Source organism: Cyprinus carpio, chromosome A22 (assembly GCF_018340385.1).
Source record: "Cyprinus carpio isolate SPL01 chromosome A22, ASM1834038v1, whole genome shotgun sequence".
Classification (NCBI taxonomy): domain Eukaryota; kingdom Metazoa; phylum Chordata; class Actinopteri; order Cypriniformes; family Cyprinidae; genus Cyprinus; species Cyprinus carpio.
Genome location: NC_056593.1, coordinates 7,359,577 through 7,385,312, shown reverse-complemented (window position 1 = coordinate 7,385,312; position 25,736 = coordinate 7,359,577). Strand labels below are relative to the sequence as shown.

The 25,736-nt window shown below is 34.6% G+C and overlaps 1 protein-coding gene across 1 annotated transcript in view; it reads left to right on the top strand.

The window, feature by feature from the left end:
- The window catches only part of lrp1ba (low density lipoprotein receptor-related protein 1Ba), a 223,854-nt gene that overhangs the window by 37,887 nt on the left and 160,231 nt on the right, over positions 1 to 25,736 (top strand). The window contains 7 exon segments of the mRNA XM_042712307.1: positions 117 to 246; positions 14,684 to 14,803; positions 15,609 to 15,737; positions 19,093 to 19,350; positions 19,718 to 19,880; positions 21,645 to 21,867; positions 24,799 to 24,985. Of these exon segments, the coding sequence (XP_042568241.1) occupies positions 117 to 246; positions 14,684 to 14,803; positions 15,609 to 15,737; positions 19,093 to 19,350; positions 19,718 to 19,880; positions 21,645 to 21,867; positions 24,799 to 24,985 (1,210 nt within the window).

Sequence of the window (25,736 nt, the reverse complement as noted above, 5' to 3'; positions counted from 1 at the left end):
AATCCTGTGGCTTTTTGTACTGTTGGCTTTTTGACTAACTGCTTTGTTCCTCTTTTGTGAGTTGTTTTGGTCTGCTTAATGCATAAATGTAGTTTGAAGAAGTCAAATTTTTCAAGATTTTAAAGGTGAGATGTCCCGTCAATCACCTCAAGTGCCTCGGCACCCACAGGTGTGTTCATTTCAGTAAATTCTGCAATGGAGTACGAGACTGCGAGGACGGCTATGATGAGGGTGTGCATTGCCGTGGTAAGTTCGCAATGAATTTAGATACTGTGTGTACACTATTATTCAAAGTTTGGTGTCAGTAAAGTTTCTTTTTTTTTTTTAGTATGTTTATTCAGCAAGGATGCATTGCAATCCACAAAAAGTGACAGTAAAGACATTTAAAATGTCTACAGATTTCTATTTCAAATAAATACTGTTTTTAAACTTTCTATTAATCAATGAATACTGAAGTCTGAGTAATAAATTACATTTTTAAATATGTAAAGACACACACACACACACACACACATACACACTCACACACACACACACACACACACACACACACACACACAAAAAACCTAAATTATATTGCAACAGAAATAAATTAATATTTGCAGTGCAGCCTGGTGAGCATATATATATATATATATATATATATATATATAGATATATAGTATATATCTATATATAGATATATATATATATATATATATATACCAAACAATAAATAAATATTGTTTTTTTTTTTAAATTATTAGGATTAATTATTACAATTTGCATTTTATTTAAATAATTCATCACACTCTCTCTGACCATTTTAATTAATTTTTTTTAAAGACTTATTTTTTTTTTATGCATTGTGAATTTTTCAGCTTGTGCAAGTTTATTTTTTTTTTTGGTTTCTTTTTTTTTCATAGTACAGTAAACTCATATCTTGAAAAGATGACCTCTTTAATTGTTCATGTGATGAATCTATTAAATTTATTTTAATATATCTTCAGACATGGCTTTATTAGTGTTGATAGTTTTCGATCTGTGTTTTATTTAGGTCTAGTTATGCAACAGACTTGACATAAACAGTCCTTGTATTTCAAATTCAGCTGAAAACATCATGATGGTCCATCGACATCTATAGCTGCAGGTCAAAACTTTAGCCTTTAAAGTGCAATTTCCATCTTAACAGAAAAAAGTGCCCATTATTTCCTTGTTTTAAGAGTGTTTGACAGAATTAAACCCACAACAAATCTGCAGTCGTTTGAAGTCAGTTCAATGCCAGATAAGCACAGTCGGCTTAATGTAATAATGGGTTTCTGCTAAAAGGCAATTACTGTTTCTCCACATGATAAAGTGAGGATTGCGTTTTGTGACATTGTGGTGAAAGGGAACAAGAAAGGAGGTTTACGTATATGGAAACCGCAGCCTAGTTTACATATAAAACAATGATATATAGCAGCCAAGCATGTTTAACTGTTAAGACGCATGAGCTACATCCTTCATGTCTAGAGAAAGTGTGTATTTAGTTATGGCCGTAATAAATGAACATATGGAGGTATTCATCATCCTCACCTTGAGTTGAACTGCTCATGAGATGTTCGCACGCATACGCCAGGCTTTTTAAAGCAACCTAGGACCTCCCTTGGAGAGGAAACTTATGCATTTACATTTTATGTTCCATTTCAATCTTAGTCTTGGTTCGGTTTCAAAGTAAATAAAATTGGGTGGCTTGAAGGTGGAGGTATGGAAATACACACTCCTTTAAGGAGAATACTTGGGCCGCTTTGTTCCACCGCAAATGTGTTTCAGATTGCTCTCTGCACACCTGTCATAACTGAGCATTCATAATTTACATTATCAGTCCACAGAGCAGATATCAACTCTCACCCCTGGAGGTATTAGAATCTGGGACAGATAGAGAGAAGAAGCGAGAAAGAAACGTCTTTATGAGATTGGTCATATGAGCCATTTTTTATGTCTTAAAAGTTAAGACAAACTAGTCTTGTGGGTTAAATATAGCATGAAACTAGCATTGACCTCATTTACATTCTTAATAAATGTCTGTAGTCTTATTGTGCATGATATTGCAGTGCATAATTTCGACTTGTTCCTCTTTTTTTAAGGTTACGGTGAGGCAAAAGTAAATTTTGAAGCATTTAAAAACAGATATGTGAATCTTTTATGTTCATTCTTTTGTTAATATGTGTGTATTATTTGTGATGGTAAGCTGTTTAAGACTTTATTTTTACAGTCGTTTAAGGGCTTATGGCATTGCTATAGAGAAAAAATTATAAAATTGCATATAAATTTTGGATATTAATCCTCCAAACTAAAATTGTGCTCAGATTTATATTATATTGTGGCTATATTATTGAATAGTGACTATTCAAGGTGGGCCTCATTGTCTTCCATTGTAATTACCATTTACATAAATTTTTCTGTTAAAATTATTCTATCATTCGAGCTGTTAAGCGGTTTAAAATGTCTTGTTTTTTTTTAAAGTAAAGTCCTTTTCACAGATCAATGTGTAACACAATATTAGCACTCTAGTAACTAATAGTAACTGACAAGAAACTCTGATTAATGAATTAGTAGATAATAGTGCTTAATCCAATGTGATAATTCACTATTAGTTAAGAACTACTGTAAACAGGTATATAATTAATATGAATAATGCACAATCTATAATTAATTCTAAAGTGGAGGTCATGGTAAACCACTAGTGAGGACTCAAGTATTACCAAATTCTTCAGAAGGAATTACTACTGTAATTACTTGGATCAGTATTCTAAAGCGAATAACACAATAACTCTCTAGTAATAACTGAAATCATTGTAAGTGTTTGAGGTTTTTATAAGATTTTGGATAGTAATTCCTTTTACTAGATTTGGTAGCTTAACAATACTGATTCAAGTAATTAGTAATTCCTTTAGAATGAAGTAGTAAAACTTGAGCCATTACTACCCAAAACCATACATATATCTCAAAAGCTTAAAATGACATCAGTTAACATTAGGGAGATACCATTCTTTTCTTTTTAGAATACTAATACAAAAAATTAGTAGTTCCTTTAGAAGAATTTGGTAATCCTTGAGTCATTACTAGTGGGTTACCATGATCTTCACTTTAGAATTAATTATGCATTATGCATAATTCACATTAATTATGAACCTGTATAGTAGCTCTTAGTAATTAACCGGGATATATGAAAAAAAGAAGCAGTTACTGTTTAGCTAATAGTGAACTACCACTTTCAACTAAGCGCTATTACTTCCTAATCGTTAATCAGAGTTTCTTGTTAGTTAATAATAGTTTACTAGAATGTTATAAGTGTATTAGTTATTTGTTCCTGTGTAGTTATTCATTAACGACAGAACAGTATTCTAAAGTGTTTACACTCATATTGTTTACGTTTTGCGGCAATACTATTAAAACAGTGAGTTTTAAACATTTACAGATTCACTTCCATTGTAAATGCCGTTGTAGGTGGTTGCTAGGACATTGCTATGTATTTTTCTAGTCCAGCTAGGATAAGAAACTAAAACCTGATTTGGTGTTTATAATGGTTTTAATATTAGTTGTTTGAAAATACTATGGTTATAATGTTGTAATAGTGTTTTCTGTTAATTAACCATGGTTTTGCTACACTAACCAAAGTTTAATTTGTAGGAAAAATTAAAAAAAAAAAAACATGGTTGCTACACTTTTGCTATAATAAAACCATGGTTAATTTCCATGAGGGTTGTTCCAGATGGTTGCTAACTGTCTCAAGTCAAAAGAGCCCACCCTCTTGTATCTATTCCCTCTTTTACTCCGATACCCAATTTTATTTGCAATAATCTTCTTTGGAGATCTTGCCAGCTATAACATTTTTGGTTTCACTTAGAAATATCACATTGCAGACATTAAATGAATTGTGAATGCTGTTTCATGTTGTATATAACTGTGTTCAGCCCAATTGAAATGTGGGCTGCTGTGTCAGTAAACCTGAGTACACAGTCTTGCAAGTATTTGACATCGACTTAAGCTCATAACTAACGGACAAAGTGTTTTTAGATTCTCTTTTATTTGGTTCTGAGAAGAAAAAAAAACCTAGCGAGCAGCATTGACACCACTGCCTTTGGATCACTGGGTGTTATTTTGAAACTCTTTCTTGGCTATTTTTCTTGGTTGTGTGTTGGGATTTGTTTTGTCATTGAGGAATGGCGCTTGCCTTCAGGTGACCACAGCTATTCACCAGAGACTAAAGCATAGAGAATAAAGAGATTTCGGCTGTGTGAGTGAGTGTGTGTTTCAGTACGACCGCTTATCTTCACATTTCCTCACAGTTTTAGTCCTTCTCACACAGATTATATTTAGATCATTGGGGCCTGATAAGGACATTATATCTTTTTTTATTATTATTCAGCCGGTGTCTGCCGGTGTCAGACTGACTAACTGTAGATGTGTGAAATGAATAACTTAACAAAGATGGCATAGAGTGGTGCAGAAGATAAGAGACTCACACATTTAATTAACTTCCCTGAAAACACACACTGGAAAGAACATGATGCCGTGCGCATTTCACGGCGAAGATTTTCTTGATCTGTCGCATTTATCCTCGTTTGTCTCACATCAGAAGAGCAGTACAGTTTTGTGTACAAAATCAACATTCCCATTCAGTACTTGTTCAAAAACATAGCTTGTTATCATGATATCTTGTTCCAGACAATCAAAAGTGTTTTTTTTAATAAGTTTGCACTAGGCTAAGCTTTTAGCTTGCTATCTGAAAGTTAATCACACTTCCGCACCCACTTTGACCCCACAACATACACACGTACTCTACTACGCTTTGGAAAAAGACCAGTCGTATCCTGATGAAAGCTAACATCTAATCAAATGTTTAAAGGTTAATCACACTTCTGTGCCTCCCTCGACTCCACAACATATCACACACTAATACTCCACTAGACTAATTCAGGATTTTTATTCGGTATCTACTGAAAAGCATAGCTTATGGTCATGTTGTCTTGTTCTTGTAAATAATAAAAATAAATGGTTAGCAATATGTTAAATTAGCTAAGCAAATTGTCTAAGATTTTTTGACTTGTTTTGACTAATTTTGACTTGACACAAAGAAAGGTGGACTGTTTGGTAAATTTTTGATTTTGTAAATTAGTATGGGCTAATTGGACCATGCTAACTAGCCAAACTTTGACTCGTTGTCCTGAGCTTCACTTGTGCATGCATTTGTATGACGATGTTGCACCATGGATTGTCTCTTTATATAAAATCACATCGTAGGCAAAAGGTCTTGTTGATTTTACAGAGCAATCATTTAGTCATCTGTGTCTAGAGATTGAGGTTGCACATTACTGATGGGCGTTCTGCCCTCTGGGTTTGAGAAGCTGCCTTATTTTACACATCCACATTTATAGCACAAAGGAAATGCTAAAGCTCATAAACTTTATATCTTTATGTGACAGGAAGGACTGTAACCTTGAAAATGTGCTGAGTGTCCCTCATGCACTTTTTTTCCCCTTTCCTCTTACTCTCCACAGCATGCTCTCCACAGTCTTTTCACAGTTCCCTTCAAAAAAAGCTTTTGAGATTAAAATGAGTCTGCTTTCAAACAAACATTGCATACTATTTATTGTACAGTTTTTGTAGTATGCTGAATTGTATGCAGAGGGTTCTGACTGCTAAATCCAGTGAACAGAGTATATTTTGAATAATTAAATCATTAAAATTGGCCAAAAATATATTGCTAATATGTAGGATATTTTTTTTATTTTTTTATTGTTGTATATGAATATTTTTATATCATTTTATATGCATTAATTTATATTATTTATAATTTATATTATTGTAAATACAGTTTGCCTAAAGAAATTTAAAAAATAGACGTTGGACAATAGAATTTGTTTAAAATATAGTAAAAAAATATATATATAAAATGCACACACACACACACACACACACACACAGAGAGAGAGAGAGTGATTGAAGTGTTTTTTTCATATTTTTTTGTCATATGGTTTAGATGGAAGGTTTTCATTTATTTTCAGTTTGAAAATGTATAATAATGTATTAAATACAAAAAAAAAATCAAAATCATGCTAAATATAGTACTTTCACTGTATTATAATATTTATTATTTGTATTAATTACATGTAAATTTAAGCAATTGTATAAATAATAAATACTTAAAATATAATAATAATAATAATAATAATAATAATAATAATAATAATAATAATAACATTTTATTTATTAATTTAGTTACTTACTTACTTAATTACAATCAGGGCTTAATCCCAGCCAAAGGAAGTCTCTTTTTTTTATTCAATTTATATGCAAGATAATAACTGGACACGGATTTAAACATGCAACATAATTACAATGCAAAACAGGTGTGTGACACAATGTATTACACATCGTTTCACATGGTATTTTTGCACAGTATACATTTAGCAGTATGGTAGAATTGTCTTTTGTTGCAGTTCCTTGGGCAAAAGCCTAAACTGAATCTGCTCTTAAAAAAAAAAAAGACCTGTAAAACAGATGCACTATTTCTCTTTGATCTCCAGAGGAAAGAAAGTGATAGATTTTTCCCTAGCTTGTGGCCTGTTAACATATTAATAGCGTTGGCTGGTGTTGCTCTTGTATACAGTATGCATGTTTCTGGAAGCTAATGTGTAGCTCGCCTCAGCCGTTTCCTCTCCCTGTCTGTCAGTTTTCTCTACTGATTGTTTATCAAAGCCTACAAATGATAAAACAAACATCAGAACATGTGACAGTCTTGACAACCTTTGATTTCAAAATCGGAGTTTGTACTTCAATTCCGATGAAAAAAGAGGTCTAGAGCGAGAACCCTTGCTGTGTGCTGTAGTGAAGGCCAAGACTGCAATCAGGAATCTCAGGAAGTTCAATGGCAAAACGCAGCGTAGAACGTCTGACTAGCTTGAAATTGGCACTTGAATTTCTTGACAAATCCACTACAGAAAGACATGGGAAGTTGTTTTTACGGGCAGGTGTTTTTAGTAAATCACATGCTTCATAGCAGTTTTGTCAGGGACAAATGGTATTTTCCATTAAAATCAAAGTCAGAATTTTCAACTTGAAAAAGTGTGATAGAAGCGGTTGCTAGCAAAATTTCTTTGTTGACGGGAATTATAAGTGCAAAAAATGGAAATATGTTGTTTACACTAAAAATTTGGTCACTATAGCAAACCTTTTTGTTAATCAATGTTAGTTAATGGTACAATTGATAATGTTTTGCTTCTTTGTGCATCATCTTTCAAAATTCAAGGAATGGAACATCTTTGTGGTCCGAGATATCAAGCAATATCCCTCATATAACTTTAAATGGAACAAATAAGCCAATAAATGATCAAAATCTCAGCTATTTTTGGGGCCTCATTTATAAAACAAAATTTTGAGTGAATAGTTTGTAAAAACTATTCTTACATAAATTGTTGTGCTCAATTCAATGTGTCAGTAAGAATGGTTTTATGAACAATTTGCTCAGATATTAATTCTTACGTTTTAAGAACAATGCCAATTTACTTGATTCATGACTTGGCATTCTTGTTTGTACTCGAAAACTTGTCTTTCCGCTTCACCTCAAAAACAATTTACAGCCTTGGACAGCTTTTTCTCTTTTTGTTGCTCTCAGTTACATTCCGGAGCTAGCATTCTAAGTTCTTCAGGAGCGTTGAATGGGCCACGAATGTCCTGCAGCGTTTTGTTCTGCAGCAAAACAGTCAAAAGCACTGGAAGGCATGGCCATGGTCCCTCTGAAGGTAATGCTTTACGTCTCCTGAGCATTCATAGATTGGCACGTACTGCATACTACAGGTGCTAGGCAGGAAACCGTCTTTGTGTTGCACCTCTGAACGTCCCTGTGGTAATAACACAGTAGCCTCACTTTCCCCATCTGCATTGTCAGTCCCTAATGAATATATGGAATTGAATAAAACAGCCCACACAGCAAGGTGACTAAAAAACCCTGAAACACACAAGGCAACTCCAAACAAAAGAGTCTACACCTCACAGTGGCTTTTATATAATGGCAACTCGCACAGTAAACAAAGCATTGGGATAACAAGAACACTGTCAGATGCTGAAAAGTACATTTATCTTGGGAACAACAGTTTTTCTTTGTTCCTTTTACAGCCTGTTGTGAAATATAATTACTCTACTTATGCTTGTGCCTGATTAGGTTAAACGTCAAGAGCTTTTTATGCACAGAAAAAACTTAAACCACTAAAAACTGATCAGTATACAACTGATATCATACATCTGTGCAAGATATTGTTTTTTGGGTATTCAGATATTATTTGTTTAGTGTCTTTTGTATGTAACTGGATTCTGTGTCTGCCAGCTGAAGAGGTGAGGTAAATTTAAATCACATAGAGCTGTAGATTTAATTCATGGAGTTCATTTATCTCATGATCTCCATATAACAAATAACTATACTTATGATCGTGGCTCAATTTTCTTTTCATCTTTTTTTCACAAGATTTTGACTTTTGATACCAACACCAAAATTTTCTTGTGAATTCAATTTTATGTTCTCTTTATCTAGACATAACAAAAGCTGTTTTCCTAACATCTACTTAACTTTCTTTTGATTTTGACACAACAAATGTTTCTTATCTCAACTTAATTTTCTCATCTTATATAAACGTTTTCTTCTCATCTCAACTTAATTTTCTCATGATGTAGACATAGCAAACGTTGTTTTGCACAAGAGAAAACAACAATCAAATATTTTAAGTTGGGTTCTAAAGACAATTTTATGTCAAGATCTTGAGAAAACATTTGTTTTTTAAAATGTTTATAAATATCAATGTAACAGATCATGACAAAGACAGAAACAAATACTAATACAGATATGTTTTGTAGTTTGCAGGTAGCTTCACTAATAAACATGAATATTGTTGTCATTGTTTTAGCAGGTCTTAATATTGACAGTATTACAGAATGACTTATTTAATTCCTTTGTATGCATTTAATGGCTTAGCAATGATATTTTTGACAGTAGCTGCACAGGAATTTGACAGTCATTAACTAACATCTACAAATGTTAGAATTCATCAAATAAATTCGACATTTATTCATCCAGTGAGTCTGCTAGTGTCTGCTCGTATGCTGAAAATGCAGGCATATTACAGTATGATGGGAGCAGCTGAGGGTCAAGTGCTTTGCCCAGGGGCAAAACTGCAGTGGTCACAGAAAGGGCAGTTTCATGTGCCAAGTTGATGTCCTTTGGTATCTTGACTAGGATTTAGACGAACCTTCGAGTGCAGAGCCTTTTACGGCCACATCAATCTAGTTAAGTATAGATTTAGTCGTTGAGCACAGGCCGTTGAACCAACCTGTTTTTTGGGCCTGTTTATCTGGAGTTTATCTGAATCCTCTTCCAGTGCTGGCAGTCGATTCTGAAGTGTTGATGAAGGGGCAAAATAAACCAGCTCTGTTTCACAGTTACACCTCAGATGTCTCACATCCACCTCCTTTCGGTTTCTCTAGTTAGAGGTGCAGGTGTTTGTGAAGTTATGCAATATTACTTTTTGCTGTAACTGTGAAAACATACCATGCGTTTTTCATTTCTATTTTCCCACCACTCCCAGTTTTAGGGGTTCTTGGCCTGAAAAATAATGAAAACCCCTCTCATAGAGACTTCTCTGGACTTGGGCTAGTAAGCAACCACCTAGAACAGTTTAGCAACCACATAGCAACATGCTAAAAACTTGATCATGCTAGCATCATGTCACTGAGTTATACATTTTTTCCTTTGCTTTAGAAAGTCACTTTTTCTTCTGGTTTCATCCTCTCTGTTCCAACAAACCATGTTTTTACTCAATTTGGTCTAGCAAACAATCACATAGGACACCTTAGTAAAATTGCATAGCAACATGAAATTTTTTTCTCAGAACATGCTAGCATTGCTCATGTACATTGCCCAAGTTTCAGGAGTGACAACTGCATTTAAATACAGGAGTGAATCCCGTAATTATCATTTCATGTGTGTACGTAACTGAACTCAGTCCTGAAACTGCAATGATTGACACCATGTTAACTAAAACAACTTTCTGGCATCTCGTGTGTTTAGTATCATGCATTTTTAACTAAAGTAATATTACAGTGACCAAAGTTTCGTTTTGTTCAGAAATTTTAACTAAATCACCAACAACAGAGCCATTGTGTTTTGTTCATGTTTGGAAGGCAATTTCGCAGAGCACACTCTTAAAGGGTTGCCATGTCCACTTATTATAAGCAACACTTATTAACTGTCTTTGGACTTGTTGTTTGAGCTCGGCTCATAAAGTGATATAGTTTATGGAATTAATAAAGTAGTCAAGTGCAGGCTATATTTTGGTACGTGGCTTATTTGCAAGATAACGAATTTGGATTTGAGTTGATTATGGAGTTATTATTTTTTCTAGGAAAAACTGGCAAAACTGTGGTTCAGTTTGGTTCTGTACACACTGCCTAGAATTTGTTGACACTAAAGTAAATTTGATTGTAGAATACAGTTGTCACTCCCGTAAATTACTAAACTGTGTATGTACAGAACATGATTAAGCAGTAAAAGGTGAACTGACAACCGAATTTAGCAGCAATGTGTATGAGGCCATTGTGCCGTTGAAATCTGTGAATTTTTTTGTTGCTTTAGAAAGTTAGCTTCCCTTCTGCTTCCAGCCTTTCCGTCCTTTCTGTTCTAACACACCTTGTTTTTACTCAACTGTCGTCTATTTATAAACACTGCCTGGTAGGTGCGGACCCCCGGTCACCTGCTCTGATCACACAAACAGAAAAATATACAAGCGCACGCTCGTTCTGCTACAGTGATGGCCTAGCTGTCTGAGCCCTGGGGACGGTGGCCACTCTAATGATGAAGACTGAGGGGAAGACCTGCTGTGAGTGAATAATAGACCTGTCTGGACATATGCCATGTTCTCTGGACTGGTGATTCCTGCTGGGCAGGGGGCGGGGCTTACTATGCAGCTTTTTGATTGGTATGTTTAGAGAGCTGAGGAAGATGCTAAAGCTGATGTTAAAGGGGTCATAAAATGCGATTTCAAATTTTCCTTTCTCTTTGGAGTGTTACAAGCTCTTGGTGAATAAAGAAGATCTGTAATGTTGCAAAGACTAAAGTCTCAAATCCAAAGAGATATTCTTTATAAAAGTTAACACTCATCTACGCCCACCTGAAACAGCTTGTTCTAACATGCCCCCACATATCTACGTCAGTATATGGAAAGATTTGCATAACACCGCCCAGATGTTTACGCAAAGAAAGAAGGCGTACCTTTTATTCTCGTTGTAGTATTGTTGTTGCCGCCGCTGCCATGTCGTATAGATGCTGTGTGTTTTATTGTGAAAGCGATACTACTTTGTTTGGCCTTCCAAAAGAGGATGATATCCGCTTCATCATGCCTGGGGCTGATCCGTGCTGGTCGCTGAGGAAATACATCAGCTTTACACTGTGAATCGCAGAATGGGCTTTCACCGTGGATGAAGTGGAGTCCAGCCCGCTCACGCAAGCCGGCCACGGTCCACTCTAGACCACGGCTTACTGTAGACCTCCGGCCTCTGCTCACTCAAGGCCGCGGTGTGTGACACTGTTTCATTGAGAAAGCGAAACTACTTTGTTTTTGCCATCCAAAGGAAGACACGACTAGCAATCATGTTTATATCACATTTATAATGGGTCTCGTCGTCCCAGCCGGACAAGGCATCACAATATGTTAAAAGGCGTAACATTTCCGTCACATGCTTGAGGCATTCAGCCAATCACAATGCGCTGGATAGCTGGCACGTTTCAGAAGGCGGGGCACAGAGGAGAAACAATAATGTACAGTATGTGGAAAATAATGTGTTTTTTTTTTACCTTAAACCGCATAAACACATTTCATTACACCAAATACACCAAATAATGTTCTTTTTAGCAGCATCATATGACCCCATCATATGGGTTGCAACTAAGTATTATTTTCTTTTCTTTTCAGAAAACATTGCCGGTTTCTAAGAAAGGACATCTTTAAATGTTTTGTTTTGCCTTTTGTGTTTTTTTTTTTTTTTGCTTTTTTTTCTCCCTATTTTATTTTATTTTTTAGAAAATACTGCAGGACTGTATTGACCACAAAAAGGACAAGCTCTTCACTATATTGTATACCAGTCCAACTTTGAATTTCAGTAAAAAAAAATATGAATAACATTTGTGAGCCATTTCATTCGATCTTTTGAATGTGTCAAGCTTAGATGTAGTCCGAAAAAACTTAGCTGTGGCATTTAAGTCTGTATAGATTTTCAAGGTCCCAGTCTTCAATTTTTAATGTGGTACGGGACTCCCGAGAGTGATTGATTGTTCACAGCAGCTAAAGTTCAAGCTATTTGGGTTGGGGTAGAGAAATAGATCTACAGGCATTTACCTTAACGCCCCTGTCAGACTCAGCACCCTTCCTGGACCACTGCCGTTAGCACTACATCACCCAGCGAGTGTCAGAGGAAGTAGGGCTCCTCACTGAGAGAAAATCACCTTGAGGGAGAGCTCTGGAGTTCACTGGAAATAAATCCTATTGTGCGGGGGCCTGACTCGCAGCGAGAGTCCACCCGTAATGGCCTCCTTGCTGCTCAAAAGAGATTAGTGTGAATCCGGGTGGCAGATAGTGTCCTACAGTAGCTGCACACATTCAACTCCACTTGCAGTGTACGGTAAACAATGATTTTGACCTATTTTTGAAGTTACGTTTGAAGTTTTGGGTTCCTACCATGAGCGGTAATTTCTCCAAAAAGTAATTCCCTTCCAATAATCAACTCTCCCACTTGCTGTTTGGAATCGGAGAGGCCTTTTCTTGGATCAATGTTTGTATCTTTACACTCATTTCAATGCTGCAACATTTAAAGTTGGTTATCTTTGTGAATGTATGGAGTATTCCGTTCTTTTCCTTGATATGTCTCTGTGAAGTTTCTGTTTTTCTTACCTAATGGGCAAATACTGGCATTTAAGATTTTATCGGGTTATCAGAAGGTCTTTTAGAAAAAATATCAGTCAAGTCAAACACTGTGGGGTTAGATAAGTGTCAAAAACATTGGATGCAAAATAAAAGTCAATTGTCTTTTATTAGCAGTTTTCTTTGCTTCCTTTTCGCCAATCAAAATTTACGACTGCAGTAACTGCTTTTCTTTTTCACTGCCAAAGGCTTTATTCACACTTTTTGTTGGTGCTAAATCACATCAGTTTAATTTCTGAGTTTTTATTTCATTTATTTATTTATTTATCAGTTTGGCGTTCTGTTGCATTAAACTATTAGTTAGGCCAGCCTCCTCTTGTGTCATATATTCCACCATACTTTTGGCACAAATCTAATGCATATGACGTTCATTATTCATTTTCAATTAAGTTTTTTTTTTTTTTTTTTTTTTTTGTGTGTGTGTGTGTGTGTGTCTTGGTTTGCTCTTAGCGTAAATAATGTTTTGTCAAATGTCTTACTGATGACAACTAGTAAAGTCAAGGGTTAGACATAAAGAGTTAGTTCACCACAAAAATGAATGATTTGACATTATTTGCTCACCCTCTTGTTGTTCAAATATGACTTTTTTTTTTTTCTTATGTGGAATGCAAAATATATTATTACTGCTCTTGTTGCTCCCAGATCTTGTTATTTGAAAGAATAAAACTACAGATTTTAGTGGCTCAGATTCCCCATCTACATAAATAAATAAGAATTCTTTATAGATTATGAAATATTTCAAGAACTGTTAGTCACTTCCCATTGCTAGTCCCACATATAAATAGTTAAACATCTTTCAGCTTAAGTGGACACGCATTCCCTGTAATAGATAAAAAGCCATTATATTTCACTTTCAGTTAAACTCATATTGTAAAACGCTTTGCATTACCCTTAAATGCTGTGATACATTTTTAAAGAAGTACTTAATTTAAAACTTTCAGACTTGAACCATTCTAAATGCATGCCTTGGGTGGGTCGATGAATTTATCATTGCAATACTTATTATTAATGCAGACTCCGCAGCAAATGCACGCTAAAAATCTCTCTCTCGGTCATGATTAGACATTTCAAGTGGCTAAACATTCTAAATTTATTTTTACTTCTCACTTTCCAGTATTGTCACGCACTTAAATCCTTTACAAATGATGAAAAAGGAAGGTAACCTGTTAGCCACACCCCCAAATGAATAAAAACATCAAATATGGGCTATGGTTATTGTAATTGAAACAGACTGCCACCCAAGCTTTTATAAATCTTAAATATAAATATTTTTCAGCCAATTCTGGAATCAATATATAAAGATGGGGTCATCTTCATTTGGCGAGCCATGCAGGAGTATGTGGTCGTCAAAATGTCCCTCATTATGAGGCTGTACAAGTGATAAATATCACACAATGGGCCTTAAATTTCTGCTCTACCATTGTGTATTGACAGCGATTTGGAACAGGAGCTCGCTGGGAAGAATTGCATCTACGGAAACAGGCCTTAAGTGGCACTTAAAAAGCGCTGAATCATGGTCCTGTAATGAGGCTGCATCTGTTCAACTTTTAAAAAATGATTTTATACTGGTGAAATGGCATTGTGGTTTTATGGAGGGTTTTGTCGAGTGTAAATGCATGTTCATTGGGAGGGCAAACTATATTGCGTTATATTAAGACTGTGAATCAAAGTTTAAATGTGTGTTTGTGCCTTCTCAGAGTTGGTGCGTAGCTGCAAGGAGCGGAGGTGTCAGTTTGACTGTGTGATTATGAGAAACGGGACATCCTGTTTCTGTGGGGAAGGTTTTGAACTGGAGGAGGATGGGAGACGATGTAGAGGTGAGGGTCATTACCATTTGAACTCTGTTTGAAGAATATGACTCTTTAAAAACTTCCTATGTGCTCCGACCAGAAAAAGCAAATATTGGCGTAAGATCATATCCCCATACTTGGTGCCTGATGAAAAAACATTTTAGCTAATTAAAAGAGCTTTTCTTAACCAGTTTGAGCTATGCTAAGATAACAGGCTAAGTGGTTAGCTGCCTGAAAATGTTTATTTTCAGATTAAATTTAGATAAAGAAAAAATAAATAAAAAAAACATTGAAAGATGTAATTACCATATTTATATGATTAAGAAATTGTTTTACATTTTGTATTCTGGTTTTGTATTAGTTCTAATCAGGCATCGAATAGAGTACCCATAATAAGTTCTCAGATAATACAGTATCTAATGAAAACTATTCATGTGTTTGCAATATAAGCTAGTTTGTTAGCTACCTGAAATTGTTTAAATATCACTATTTTTTAGCATGGGAAATTTGAATGATATTCATATTATTTGTAATTTTTATTTTGCAGTTCTAATCAGGCACAGAAAAAGAGTTCTCATAAAAGGTCGCCTCAGCTAATATTATTTTGAGGTCTCTAGAAAAGTTAGCTTTCCAGTGCATGAACTCTAACCTCTCTCATGAACTCTAACTCTAAATTGTTGATTTCATGATCAATTATCAAACATGCATTTGCTTATTCATGTTTTTTTTTTTTTTTTTTGGTTGCTGTGGAATGTGACATTAAGAGTTGGGTTTGCATATTTAGGTCATATTTGATTTAGCGTTTAATAAATAGCCCCTCTGTTGCCCGCAGATCATGATGAATGCAGGGATTATGGGACATGCAGTCAGATCTGTATGAACACGCAGGGATCGTACAGATGCGCTTGCACAGATGGCTTCAGCCTGCAGGCCAACAGACGATCCTGCAAAGCCAAAACAGGTGAGTCAATTTATCATCCCCGTTAGTTCCAGTTCCAGACCAAAAAAAAAGGCACATTAAGCATCATGTATTTTACGTTGATTTTCAATAGTGCTTGAAGAGCACAAGTCTAAAAATAATATAACCCAAGCATAAATCAAATATTTGCTCAAGTTACTGTACTAAGTGCTGGAGAAATGGACGACTGCTCCAAAACTGTAAGAGAGTGATGACTCATTTAATAAACTTTTGACTGATTTTTAGCTCATTGCAAGTGCTAAGGGGTGTTGGTTGGGTTTTAGGGTTGCTAGGTTGTTGCTAAGGGGTTTTTGTGGGTAGTTGCTAAGTAGTTCATCAAGGGGTTTTGAGTGTTTTTAGCGCATTGCTATGTGGTTACAACAGTGTTCAACAGCTGGCTTGTTTACTGTAGAGTTTAGAATGTTTTGAATGCATTGCTATGTTGTTTTCAGGGTGTTCTGTGAAGTTTCTAAGAAGTTCTGACAGTATGTGGTTGCAGGGGGTTCTGGGTAATTGCTTACCTGTTGCATAGTGATTCTGAAAGATTTTTAACCCATTGTTATGTAATTTGCTACCCAGATAGCACACATACGTCTGCAAGATGTCTGTTAAAGATCTTTTAATCTGGAAAACATCTGCTGTGTAAAAAAATCTGATAGACGTAAAGATGTCAGCTTTACATACATTCTAAATCATAAACATCTTAAATACATTTTCTAAAGTACAGAAAGGAAACATCCAATAGACGTATTGCAGATAAGCAAACACTTAAAAAATACATTGTTATGTGTTTTCTAAGATGTTCTCGGTAGTTGTTAACTGGTCGCTAAGGGGTTCTAAATTTTTTTTTTTTTTAAGTGCATGACTATACTGTAGTATACGGTTGTTGGGGTTCTGGGTAGTCACTAGCCTGTTGCTGAGGTGTTATAAGGAATTTTAGCGCATTGCTGTGTGATTTTTGGGATTCTGGGTTGTTCCTTGCCTGCTGCTAAAGGGTTCTGGGTATTTTTTTAACATATTGATGTGTGATTGCTAATTCTGGGTGGTTGCTATGCAAGTCTGAGGGATATTTTTTAATGTTATAGGGTAATATCTAATACTTAATCTAAGTATAAGCACATAATAATAGCATTTACTAAAGAGAAGAGTCTCTTAACAAGAACCACTAGAAAATAAGTGTTCAATAGTGAAAACAACGAAAGGTCAACAAACTCCACACTTGACATTTCACTCAGCATTTAAATTATAGTTGTCTTAAGAGCTAGTCTAGACTAGATGGGTAAACACAATGCCTTCTGGGATGTTTGATTGAACAGGAAAGCCTCAGTGAAGTAGTGCGATCACAGTAGCGATCTTCCGGATGCATTAGTATAGATGACACTGTCATTTGCCTGATGCGAGTGTCAGTTACACTTATTGTCATCAATATGTAAATGGTCGCTGGCGAGCTGGGCTACAACAGAGCTTTGGGAGAGATAAACGGGGAGGCCTTAATGGAAAGTCAATCAGAGCCCATGCAGCCTGACCTGCGACTGTCTATCAAATTTAGAGATGATTACACGCTCAGAGCTAATTGCACTTAATGGTGTCTATTCATTAGTGTGAAAAAAAAAAAACATGACAAGCCGATCACATAGTTTACATTTGCACAATTTGTGTCGCAGTTATGAGACTTTTTCCATAAGTGTGAGCTTCTTAATGAACCTTGATTTTAATTTCTACATAGGTAAGCAAAATATGTAAATATTTATATATACTGTATGTTCATGTAATACATTAATATTCATATTTTATATGGGTGTTTCTTCATCTACAGGCACAGATTTTTTGATAACTAACTTTTAGGACGTACTAATCATTTCTTGCTATAGGATAGATAGATAGATAGATAGATAGATAGATAGATAGATAGACAGACAGACAGACAGACAGACAGACAGACAGACAGACAGACAGATAGATAGATAGATAGATAGATAGATAGATAGATAGATAGATAGATAGATAGATATGCGTGTATCATTTGTGTAAAATTATAAATTTTTATTCATGGGTCAAAGACGTTAAGATGTCCGCATCAAAAGAAATTTATAAAAGTGATTTTATGTCCATAGAAAGCACATTAAATATAATTTAAGTGTCTAATTTTAAGGTTTCAAATAAGTTTTTGGAGGATAAAATGTCAAAATTTGGTTTAAACAATGTTACACTGTCATTCAGTGTAACACAGTATTTATGTAAAACTTCAAACAACATGCTTATTCTGATGTGTACATATTAAAAATATAAAAGAATAAGGGAGCATATTAAATTTTATTGTGTTTTAAATGAGTAAAAAATTATTGTTGACCAATGGGCAAAACCTAGGATAGTGGCAAATTTGAAAATGTAAAATTACAACTAATTAGTATTTGGGGTGAAAGTAATTAGTCTTTTAATATGTCATACATTGATTTTTGTTGTAAATATGCCTGACAATACTGTTACACTGAATGACATTTTAGTGGGTGTCTTCTGTAAATCAGGGGAAAATGTATGATATTTATTTTTTGTTAAGAAAAACAAAACCAAAAATTGCAATTAAATTAAATTAAACAGAAATTTTTTTTTTTGGGGGGGGGGGGGGGGGGGGGGGGGGGGCAACAACAATTTAAAGCAGTATTACACTTATAATTTTTATGCTTAAACCCTTTTTCGTCTTTGACCCTCATATTGCTAAAAATACATTGTAATGCATTTGTATATTATGTAAATACATATGTATTATTAATTTATATATCAACATTTCTTAATATTGTATGTATGTATGTTTTTGTGAATGTGTGTATAGATCAATATTTATAAGTATTTTATTTTTTATTTTTGTGTGAAAATTATGCAATTTTGGTCACGTTGCTAAAATATAATTAGTGTATGTTACCAAAGACATAGTCAAGAAATTAAATATGAGACATGTAAAATAAAGAAAAATCAAGGTAAATTGAGCTGTAATTTTGTCAAATTATGCAAAAAGTTAAATTGTGTGTATTTATGAAACATATAAAAATATAACTGTTTAAAATGTTGTTGCCACTGCTATCAATTCCACCACATAAAGCTCCATTTGAAATGTGGTGGAAATGACATTTATTTTGTTGGTTCAGAAAAATATTTTTTTTTCTATTTTTATTTATTTATTTATTTATTTTAATTATTATTTCAGGATTTATCATCTAAATGTCCACAGTACCAAAAATTCCCAACACGAACTGTGCTTAAATATGTTTAACATAAATAATTGTTTAATTTAGATTTAACTGGAAATATTTATTATGAATAGCTCTAAGGATCTCTATGCATTTTGTGTTCCCTCTTTCAGATCCTGGTGATAAACCTCCGGTTCTGTTGACAGCAAATATGAATTCTATATCAGTTGTTTACCTCAATGGATCATCTATGCCAAATCTCAAGTCCATGGACACAAGTGGGATTCAACTATTAGACTTTATTTATAGAGAAGAGTCACTCTGTTGGCTCTCATTGGCACAGGATACAGGTCAGCTGTGGTGTGCCCGCATGACCAAGCTCAAAGGCTTTTCAGAAAAACGCCAAATACGGATAGGTCAGAACCTGCAAAGTAAGTATGCAAATCTAGGCACAAATCACACATTAAGGAAAGTTTCGCAACTTTGATGATTAATTAAGAGCAAGAGCAAACTTATGTCCTTTGAAGTTTCTATGAACTTTGTGTTTAATGTCCATATAAATTTTCTCATTAGTCTCTTTTTTCCCCATTTCTTTTACCTCTTGAAGTGTTTAATGATCTGCTGATGAAGTGTTTAATGTTACAAGGTTAAATGAGTCAAGTGTGCATGTCAAGTCAGTTGAATGTCGGTTGTTGCTTCTTTGTAGAAGGCATGGATTTTTAATTGTTTCTTACTATCAGATCCTGATTTACAAACTCTGATGACCCATGTCTAAAAATAATGGTTTCTTCCATCTAGATGTGGAGCATATGGCCATCGACTGGTTGACAGGAAACTTCTACTTCGTAGACAGAGTGAACGACCGGATATTCATGTGCAGTGAACAGGGAGATGCATGTGTCACCATCATTGACCTGGACATCCAGAACCCTAAAGGCCTAGCGCTGGATCCCATCATGGGGTACACTTGCTAAGACAAGCATTAGGTTCCTTAATTTAGGGCTGGCCATTATGACCGTATATATGAGATGAGCCTTAGCTGGTAATACTGGCGTGGATACATAAAAAAAAAAAAAAAAATACTGCTATTACTATTAAAAACAACCCCCCCCAACCAACCAAAATTAGACGCTATACTGGACGCATAGCTGTGATTGTACATCAGTTCATATATATATATATATATATATATATATACATATAGTATATGTACGTGGATATATGTATGAATTGTGAGTCTGAACTATCCATTTGTAGTATTATCTTTACTAATATTAGCTTTACAAAAACCTGGTTTGCTTCCATCAGTTTGTGACACAAGTAATATGATTGGGCAAGACTAAGAAACATCTTTCATTTTTAAATAATTTAATTGAATTTAATTAGTACATAGTAATAATAAAAATAATAATAAAAGTAATTTTTAATATTTTATTTATAATATTTAATTTATATTTTATTACTATATTTTATTATTATTATTATTATTATTATTATTATTATTATTATTATTATTATTATTATTATTATAACACAATTCTTCTTATTATTGTGTTAAAGTACCTTTTAAGTAATTTAATTTAAATTTTATGATTCACACAATTTAGATATAGAAATTAAAAAAAAAAAACTAAATAAGTGTCATAATCCTCCTCATAATTAATAGTTTAAATATTATTATTATTATTATAAAGTGTCTTTCATTTAAAGCAATTAAATCTAAATTTAATGTATCTCACAATTTAATTAAATTTCAAGTAAATAAGTATAACATTATTATTATTATTATTATTATTGTGATAAATTACCTTTTATGTAATGTAATTTAAATGTAATATGTAATGCAATTATAAATTAAAGTAAATAATAAGTAGCAATAATAATAATAATAATAATATCTTCATAATCTGTAGTTTAATAAATATTTTAAATATTATTATAATTTTTACTGTTTAACTATTATTATTATTATTATTATTATTATTATTATTATTATTAATATTATTTTTTATTATTTAGACGATTTGCTACATAAAAAAAAAAAAAAAACGAATGAATGAATGAGTGAATTAATTTTTTTTGTCGTACTTTCATTACATGGTAACTGAGGTCTAAAGAGCTAATAAAAGGTCAATAAAACTACCTTTTAGAACGCTTTCCAAACAAATAGTTCATATTGACCTATGCAAAGATATTCAGCTATTTGTACTATCTTAAAATGATCACGCGTCCTGAAGGAGACTCTCAGCCGAATTTTTCATAGGAGTGAATAAATCATCCTTATCTAATGTCGAATCATCTACGCGTCTGTGACGTGAGAAACTCTTTGGTCTTTTGGTAAACATTCATTTGTATGCAGTGCTGAGTTGTGCATGCTGTTGGGGCCAGTTTGTTGCTTTCAGACGACGAGGACCGTTTCTGTGCCAGAATCGTCATACGGAGTAATGCAGATGACCTCCCCCTCTCTTATTCCGCTATCAGGATGTGTTAGTATAAGTAGAAATATCATACTGCGGCCCATTCATTCAGGTTTTGCTCAGGGTGGCTCAGTTTAATTGCACTGTTGCTGCTGCAAGCACTCAGCTCTGGCACAATATTTTGAAGAATAGAAAAATAATGGGTATGAGTGGATTGATTAAATCTTAAATGGCCTTGACTTTTGATTTCTTTTACGTCAGATAGTTTGTAGATTCTGTTTTAAAACTAATCTGTTCTTGCCCCCCAGAAAACTATTTTTCACGGACTATGGGACGGTAGCCAAGGTGGAACGCTGCAATATGGACGGCACCAACCGAACCAGGATAGTAGAGTATAAAACCGAACAGCCGACCGCCGTGACGTTGGACTTGGTTAAGAAGCTCGTCTACTGGGCAGACGCTTATCTGGATTTTATTGAAGTTGTGGATTATAATGGCAAGAATAGACACATGGTCATCCAAGGAAACTCGGTAAGACATGCTCAGTCTTGGTTTCTTCTTTTTGAATCCATGATCTTCACGCCAAAATAAGTATGAAGTATATAAAAGTATACAGTGCGTAGTATGAAAATGGGTAGTATGAAAGAAATTCGAACATACTACATCCGCCATGTTGTCATGTGACCTACCAGTTGCTTCGCTTCAATGCCATTCACTCCTCTCCTGTGGCTTCTTGGGATATTAAAGCATCCATTGAATGCTGAATCCAGAATCCAGAATTTTCATCAACAAATTATTAAATATTAGTTTTCAAATTTCTGACATACTACTCTTTTGGTGTACAATTTTTGCTTACTATGAATTTGGACATAATACTCTTTTGGTGTTTTTTGAATAGTTTGAATTCAGACATTGTCCACTTTTGGTGTACTGTTTTTCGAAATACTATGAATTTGGACATGCTAATTTTTTGGCACACTGTTTTCGAAAACTACGAATATTGGCGTACTGTTAATATTGGTGCACATTTTACTCTTTTGGTGTACTATTTTTTTGAATACTATGAATTTGGACATGCTACTCTTTTAACATACTATTTTTCAAATACTATGAATTTGGACATGCTACTCTTTTAACATACTATTTTTCAAATACTATGAATTTGGACATGTTGCTCTTTTGGCTTAGTAGGCGAATTCAATACTTGGCGTACTGTTTTTCAAATACTGTGAGTTTAGACATGCTACATTTTTGGTACACTATTTTTGAAAATACAAATATTGTCATACTGTTAATATTAGCATACATACTACTCTTTTGGCATACTTTTTTTGAATAATATGAATTCAGACATACTTTCTCTTTTGGCATACTATTTTTCAAATACTATGAATTCGGACATGCTGCTCTTGGCATAGTAGGCGAATTTGGACATGCAATACTTGGCGTACTGTTTTTCAAATACTATGAATTTTGACACTACTTATTTTGGCACACTATTTTTTGTAAACTACAAATATTGGTGTACTGTAAATACTGGGGTACATATTACTCCTTTGGTGTACTATTTTTCGAATTCTGTGAATTCGAACATACTACTCTTGTGGTGCACTGTTTTTTGCAAACTATGAATATTGGCTTACAGTTAATATTAGTATATATTCTACTCTTTTGGTGTACTATTTTTCGCAAATTTCGAGTTCGGACATACTACACTTTCTGTATGCTGAGTTTTGTATACTGTATAGTATGGAAGTAGACATATTCTGACACAGCACAATATGTGTTGATGTTGTGTTGCATGTGAATCTCCAACTAGTTAGTGAACATCTTGTTTATGCTGGTCCAGACCAGCATAAAAAAAGTCTAGACAGGCGAAGATTGGTGACCTCTTTTCAGCTAAACTATCTAGAAGAAGTTCTTGTGTATATTTTACCGAGCTGCCTTAATAGTCAGCAGTAGAGCTGTGATAAATGATGCTCTTTTGAATAAATCTTAAAGCAGTTTATTTTAAAGACTATAAAGTTTGGCCTCTGTCCCTCGCTCCTCGATAGGGCCCAAAAGTATGGTGATACAAAATTCATAGCTTCATAAATTCAGTATAAATTTCATCCATGTCCCTACAGGCAAGGGCACTCTGATAGGGCCCAAAAGGCTGTTTAATAGTATTATGGTGTTAACTGTTTCTCAACTAGTCCTCATAGCTCATAAATTATGTCAGTATAAATTTCACACCTATTTCAGTTCCAGTTCTTTTACTACAGGCCAAGGGCGACTGTCAAACCTGGCAGTGCGCTCATCAGGGGTTGAGAACACTGTGTTAACTAATACCCCGATGCGATACTTAGGAAAGAGTTTTACAAATTCTTCCTCCTATTTTAGGAAATAGTGCCTTCTCAAAAACACTAGTTTTCATCGTTTTTTTTCATGCTTTTGTAGGCTGTTTTATAGTGTCTATCTTTGAGACATCAGGTGGTTATTAGATGTCATTTCTGTTTCTGGCTTGAACCCGAATGCAGTTGGACGTGAATTCAGCAACTCTGGAACACTTTCCTGTAACTCCACATTTTGTCATGTCAGACCTTTTTTAGCGTTAGATTTGGTACACATCCTATTTCAGCCACTTAAGTCTGGAGTTTCTTTTAATCGACCAAACACAGTTTTGAGTTGAATCAGGTGTGTTTTTAGGTGAGATTTTTTCATATAATTAAGAAAATTAGTGCAGCATTCAAAAATTCTGGGGGGCAAACTTTTAAATGTTAGTGACAACCAAACTGTAAATCTTTTATGTATGCCACTAACTGGCAAACTGTTTCAAATCCAGGAATGTTTTGCGTTGATAGAGAATGTTCCAGGGATCAGCATCCTTTTCCTTGGAAGTGATGTGGGGTGATGGGGGGATGTGGTAGGATGTGATGGGGGGAAATGGGGGGATGTGAGCATGTTATGAAGCTTTTGGTGAATTTGTTGCCTGGTTGTTTTGACCTTGCAGAGTCCTGGCTTCCCACTACAGCTCTCTGTGTGCTTTTTTTATTGATTTGTTCATCCATTTCCTGTGAGGCGAGGCTCTAGCATATTCCCTAGGACTCTATCGAAGGCTATATTGGTACTTTTTTCTCAGAGCTGGCACTGAAAGATAACCTGAAATGAACTCCGCTACCTCGAACTCATTTGTTTTTAACGTCAGTCTTTCTCCTTTTTTTCCCCGAAATCAAAGCCTCAGCGCTACCCACCGGTAATTTGTAGCACAGATGTGACATCAAAGATCCCTGCATATTTCAACTGGTGTCTGTCAGGGCTGCTGTTTATTCACCGAATGCTATGTCGGCTCTATAGCTGGATGGATTAAAGAAGCGAATTTAAGCAGACGTATTTGTGTTGTGTTCAGAATTAAGTCGAAGAGGTGCCATGGCCTCTAGATGAGTCTTTCTATTTCCCCCATCCCTGTGTTTCTCTTTCCAGGTGTCGCACCTGTACGGATTAGCTCTCTTTGAAGATTACCTGTTTGCGGTGTGCTCTGAACCCTCCAGAGAGAGCAAGGTGGACATATTTAGGATAAATCGGTTTAACAGCAGTGACACAAACACTGTTACCACTTTGGAAAGTGCCAGAGCCGTCCGAGTTTATCATAGACTGGCTCAACCTACAGGTAAACATGTTGTCAGAGCATAACTAGTGTAATCAGCAATGGCTCAGATTAAAACTAGTGATGCCTGGTGTACATTTCAATGTTTTGGGGCTAAACTCTAGTGAAATTAGGTTCAACAATTTAGAAATACGTTCTGCTCATGTTTCACGACTGAGGCCTAACATAGATGACACAAACCATTTTCATTTGGATTTAACTGGAATATCTCAGTTAATCTATGCTATGGAAGCCCATTCTACTTTTAACTAAATAATAAAACAAGTAACAGTGGGGTAAAGTTAAAAATAAGAAATACGTCAGATTTTAAAAATACATGTTGCAGCTGTGAGGAATAACGTCAGAATTACCATTTTTATTTGAGGTGGAAACAGGATTTCATATTGATCTGCTGTTTTAAGATTTGTACACAAATTCAACACTTTGTCGAAGATATTTCTTCAGGACCCAGGCTTTTCACTTAACATCAAGTGGCAAACCAGGAAATTGCGATGTTTTGATTGTACAGAAGTAGCTAAAATGTGCCTTAAGTCCTAAAATAAAGTCATTAATCCAGTTTACATTTCACAATTTAGTAATGGCATAAATAGCAACATTTTGCCATTGTAAAACATTGGAGAAACACTACATTAATTTTGTATAGATTATGTAGCAAATTGTGTAGCATTTAGCCATATTGCGAAGTGACTAATGAATCTGTGTTAAAATATCATAGTGTTAAATCAGACATATGATCTTTGACATCAACCAAAAT